This window comes from Galleria mellonella, unplaced genomic scaffold, assembly GCF_026898425.1.
Source record: "Galleria mellonella isolate WM207_F2 unplaced genomic scaffold, CSIRO_AGI_GalMel_v1 utg80, whole genome shotgun sequence".
Lineage (NCBI taxonomy): Eukaryota > Metazoa > Arthropoda > Insecta > Lepidoptera > Pyralidae > Galleria > Galleria mellonella.
Window position 1 is genome coordinate 1,185,585 of NW_026442157.1, and position 6,097 is coordinate 1,191,681.

General features: G+C 36.4%; 1 protein-coding gene across 1 annotated transcript; it reads right to left on the reverse strand.

Moving 5' to 3' along the window:
* Positions 1-391: 391 nt before the first annotated feature.
* LOC113520682 (tetratricopeptide repeat protein 36 homolog) lies at positions 392-5,014 on the reverse strand. The gene is made up of 4 exons (XM_026906086.3): positions 4,831-5,014; positions 3,939-4,121; positions 1,755-1,930; positions 392-561 (listed from the first exon to the last, which is right to left on the reverse strand). Exons 1-4 carry the CDS (start codon positions 4,952-4,954, stop codon positions 478-480), a joined length of 567 nt encoding a protein of 188 aa, XP_026761887.1. The 5' UTR covers positions 4,955-5,014; the 3' UTR covers positions 392-477.
* Between the last annotated feature and the right edge of the window lie 1,083 nt (positions 5,015-6,097).

Genomic DNA, 6,097 nt, shown 5'->3' on the forward strand with positions numbered 1-6,097 from the left:
CTTATTAAATTACCGATCGAATCAAATATTTTGTGTTTTTAAGCAATTTATGTAATTTGCAAGTTTATAAAGTTAGGGCTTATTTATACTTATAAATGTAATAATCTGGGGGGAAAGGGATTGTTAGTAATTAGTTTTAACTGCCCCATTGCTAGCAATATATCCTAACAGGTCGCCCTGGAAACCACCGTGGTTAATTCTAGTGGAATTATCACGATGGGCTAACTGACCTGCCTTTTCTTCCTCAATCATTCCTCACTGGTGCCCTGCCAGTGTATACCGATAGCGCGATCAGGGTTGCCATTTCATTATCATTCATTAAAAAAAATGTAATAATCCATAGGTAAAGATGCAATAATCACTTAAAGGGGGCCGTACATGAACTTATCTATTAATAAACACATATTTATTTGTGAGTAAAACAATTTGTACTAAATATATTATATACAGAATTGTTAATGTTACAAAACATGTGATTTAAAGTTTTATTTCGGTCTCGCCCCTCATCACTTGACTCAACATTTGATTACACAAGGCTGCGTATGGATTCATTTCTACCACCTGAAAATTAAAAATATAAGTATGTACTTGTAAGCGGGAAGAGAGGGACTACCAGTGCTATTGTTAGCAATATATTCTTTTTTTTATACAACTTAGAATGGCAAACAAGCTGACGGCCCACCTGATGGAAAGTGGTAACCGTCGCCTATAGACATGAGCAGCACCATGGATATAACAGAGTATACTGTTTCGCCCATGATACCCCCCCATGCGTTGCCATTCCTGAGGACTCAGGTACAGAGGAATAACCCTCTGTACCCAGTAAATTCACGCCATATCCCACCCTTCAAACCGAAATACAGCCATGCAAACACAACTGCTTCACGGTAGAAACACGAATGGGACAGAGGTACCCAACCAATCGACTTTTGTACAAAGTCTCCCTCTGGTAAAATATATCCTGCCAACTCTACCTCTACATGGTCCTCACTAGAAACCATCGTGCTGAATTCCATATGTATTCATCACGATGGGCATCACGATGCCCCGCCAGCGTATATCATTAGAACAGACGGGTTACTATTCCATTATCATACATTAACAATCTCTGGAAACTATCATGGTTAATTCTTGTTGTCTCGATAAGCCAACTGCAGTCAGTTAGTGTGCATCATCACCTACCATCCTTCGCTAGAGTTCCGCCAGCGTATAACAATAGCGCAGACGGAGTTATTCCATCCTAACCCTAAGAAAGCGAAGGGCAAGAGATTGTTACCAATTGGGAGGTTAGTCCCCATATAATATATCCTATCAGGTCGACCTCCATGCGGTTCTCCCTGGAAACCATCATGACAAATTTATGGTTGAATTCGTCACGATGGGCTAACTGACCTGCCTTTTCATTCTCACCTATCATCCCTCACTGGTGCCCCACCAGCGTATACAATTAGAACAGGCAGGGTTACCATTCCATTATCATTCATTAAAAAAAAACCCTAACAAAGCGGGGGGGAAAGTGATTCTTAGTAATGAGATTTAATAGCCCCATTGCTAGTAATACACCCTATCGGGTCGACCTCCTCGCGGTTCCCCTTGGAAACCATCGTGGCTGATTAATTAGTAAATTTGTCACGATAGGCTGACTGACCTGCTTCATTCTCCTTGATGTCCCGCCGGTGTATACCGATAACGCAGACGAGGTTAGCATTCCATTATTATCTATTAAAAAAAAAAACATAAGAAAGCATTCAAACCTGTTTCTTAGCAAACCCGCTGCCAAGTTTAGCGGCCTCGGTGAAGGACGCACGCGCCGAGTCTCCCTCGTCACGTTTCCGTAACAGCACCCCGCGTTGGCACAGCGCCAAAGCGCGTGCGCGGCCCTTTCGCCCCTCCGTCAGTTGTAAAGCCTTATCGAGGTCGGCCATTGCATCTGAAAAATTTATAAACCTAAGTTGATAGATACTCTTTGTTGTTTCCTCCAAAAGATTACAATAGTAAACTTATTATGAATATAAACAATTACAAGAAGTAAACACAATGAGAAAACAATGGGCGACCTTATCGCTAAGAGCGATCTCTTCCAAGCAACCTTTGAATGGAGAGGAGTAATTATAAACATTTTGATCGGAGGCACGATGAAATTCTATTATTTCTTAAATAAAGAGATGTGATACATGTATATATGTAAGTATATCATATTACACGATATGTATGTATGTGTTTACGAGCCTTAGCGTGTAGCTCTTTGAAAGCTTTCATACCAATACGTTTGCCACGTAATAATAATAATAATAAATATTTTTTATTCAAGTATATCAATAATAAGCATTTTTGAATAGTCATTTTTTTATAAACTACCGCCCAATTAAGAATGCAATTTCAGCACAGAAGAACGGGCAAGAAACACAGCTGTCGCTTTTTTCAAATGTAAGTTTACAACAAAAGAATTGTAAATGGATAAAGTGACTATCACAAACGTCGTATTTATAATGAAAAGAAAGTAAAAAGCTACGTAAATATTGGAATAATCTGTCAATTATCAAAAACTGTTGAAGGTTTATTAAGTTTCGTATATCGTTCATATTACACCAGAGACCATTACTGTGTCACGGCCGCTCATGATTAAGTGTCCGAATGGTCCCGAAACTAGTCGAGCATTCTCAACTAAAATACATGTAACTTAATCCGGGTGTTCTCACATTAAAATATAATTAAAGGATTTTCAATAATTTCGACTGAACTCAGAAATACATCTGTGAGAACCGCTTTTAATTTGAAGCAGTCATTTTTGTGTGATGCCGGAACAAACATATAGACAGTCAGACATACAAAACTTTTAAAAAATATTGTTTTGGTTTTGTCTCGATCTTACATATTAAAACCCCTCATATTATAATATTTTTTCTTTAATATACTCCCATATATAAACATTGTCTAGTTACAATTATATTTACTCGTATTAGCGTTATAAGATATATAAATTTATTGAATTTAATATTTTTATCATTAAAATTTTAAAATTAAAATATACAAATAAAAGATAATTTTTGTAACACGTGGTTGTAATCAGAAATTTAAAAGCACGTCGAGTGATACCTCTGACTAGCCTATCAAGGATTACAGTTGTGACCGTATTTTTTTTTTATTAAATTATAATGGCAAAGTCGTACGATATTCAGCCGTATTACATTAAATTATAATGCAACCTCTACAGTGATTATTCGCAATGATTTATTTTACTGAATTATTTTATATGAATGATTAGATTTATTTTTTTAATGGTAGCGGAACTAAACAAAATAACTCTAATCAAATAACTATTTGTAGAGGTCGAATGTCTGGATATAGAAAAAAAAATGCTAAAAACCGATTCAGGGGAATGTTAGAAGTGAAATAGAACACGTACAGATTTTTTAAAATTTTGTTTCTCTATATGTTTCTAATCTCCGAAACTGTTGAACTGATTTAAATGAAATTTTACGTAACCTTACATCCCCGGTCAACATTAGAAAGTTTAATCACGGAAAATTCCCGTAGAATAGTTAAAAAACTATAGTGACTTACACGGCTTAATACATAACCTACATAAGTAAAGTCATTTTGACCTAAGACAAAGAGTGAGAATGACATGTCATTTATTAATTTTGGTTTTTTTTAACGACTTAGAATGGCAAACAAGCTGACGGCCCACCTGATGTTAAATGGTAACGGTCGCCTATAGACATGAGCAGTACCGTGGACATAACAGTACACACACATACTATTTCGCCCATGATACCCCCCATGCGTTGCCATTCCTGAGGATTCGGGTGTTATTCCTCTGTACCCAGTAAATTCACGTCATATCCCACCCTTCAAACCGAAACAAAGCCATGCAAACACAACTGCTTCACAAAGTCTCGGGCATCAGTTAGTTCATAATAAATCTTATAATTTACCGTCATCTCTGTTCATGAGTCGCAACAGCTGCGCCCTGTCGTTGTAGGCGGCGGCACGCCCTGGTGCCACTTCGATTCCTTTCGTAAGAACTTGCAATGCCTCTTCAAACTTGCCAGCCTCTGCTAGTTGAACGCCTTCAGCGCAAAACTTGGATGATTCCTTCTGAGCATCATTTGATGGCTCTACGAAGTAAACTTGTTACAGAGTAATGATGGAAAAATACGATAAGTTATGTAGATGTATTATGCTAATCGGTGACTTGAATATTGTAATTATCGACGTAGCTGCTTGTTTGATTTGTTTGACATTTCTATAAGCAATACCTAATGCAAAATTGATAAATATGTAGTCCTCTATGGGCATGGACAGATAATGACTATTAAACTGATGTTGATGATCTATGTATATTTTGTTCTATATAGCCAATTGGTCATAATTACTGAGAAACTGGCGGAAATTATATTATTAATTAATTATATATATACAAATCGTTCTTCTTTATAATATTGGTATAGAACAGTGAAATCAAGTGACGGACTAAGCGCTTCAGAGCTCGGCAAAGCTGAATAAGGGCCCCATTTTAAGAAATCAATATAACTTTACAAGCTTTTTAATAAGTACACATTTGTAAATATAAGTGTTTAAGTATTATTTCAAATCATGCATGTAAAATTAAACTTAAATAAAAATACATAGAATATGGATATAAATGAGGAAACTGGAAACGTTTGGAGATCTCCAAGACCGGCGGCCTGGTGCGAGCTGTCCATCCGCCCCCTATTCCGTTAGTCCGCCACTGGGTGAAACATTTCAGTCTTTAGAACTCTACCTCTTGTGTAGTATAATATTATACGCACATCGCTGTGTATACAGACTATCACACGTACATACCGTCGTCATCCTCCTCAAATCGGTCTCCATCATCTACCACTTGCGCTATGGTCGCCGTAGGATCGAATATGCTCCTTAATACAGCTTTATCTCTCTCACTCAAATTTTCTAAACCCGCCGCCATGTTCGCTTACACTTGTTTTCCACACAAGAACTTAAACTAAACTAAAAGTAAAACGTGAATAAATGTAAAACCCGTTCGTTCCGCTATAATTATATTAACACTCGATTATTGGTCCATTTGATCAAATGTTTGATACAACATTTATGTTAATATAAAAAAACCGGCTGGCTGTTTACATTTAAAATGTTGCATTATAAAATTAATATTACAAGTTCCTATCATATCGACAATCTTTATGACTTATTCGCATACTAGATAACATAAATCTGGGTTATTAATATTTGAAGCAATCATTTTAATCGATAATTACGGATCTTTCTAATTAAAATTGACAACATAATAATTAATGTAGTAATCTGGAATAAATCTATAACATTATATAATTCTCAAAAAGTAAATTTGAGGATTTTTTTTAATTATTAAATAACCATACAATGGGTTTATGGAAGGGGGAAAGGGATTGTTAGTAATGGAGACTGAGAACCCCATTGCTAGCAATATACCCAACCAGGTCGACCTCCTCGCGGTTTTCCCTGGAAACTATCATGGTTAATTCCTGATGAATTCATCATGATGGGCTAACTGGCCTGTTTTGGTTCTCATCTATCACCCTTCACTGGTGCTCCGCCAGCGTATCCCGTTAGCGCAGGTGGAGTTACCATACCATTTTCACCCATAAAAAAAATGGGTTTATGGAGTCGTGTGGTCCCGCTATAGAATAAGCCACCCCTTCCTTTTCTGTGGGTGTCGTAAGAGACGATTAAGGGAACTTAATTGTGGAGGGATGGACAGCAGCATCTCTCTTAAAACATCTCTAAAAGCCTAACTGCGGTTGCCAACCTGCCTGCCAAGCGTGGCAACTACTGGCAAAACTTCCCTTATGGGAAAGGCTTATGTTCAGCAGTGGACAGTTAACGGCTGAAATGGTGAATTAATTTACCAGTTTCAATTAACGTTTATTTCTATTAATTAATGTATGTAGCCCTATAACACAATAATATATATTTATATATTTTCTATACGGCATAAAAATGGCAAAACATTATTAGTTACTAATTTCTCATATTCAAACAAGAAAAAAGTAATCAGGTGTTTATTGAAATAAAAAATACTAGATATTTTAACAATTTTATTAAATAATTT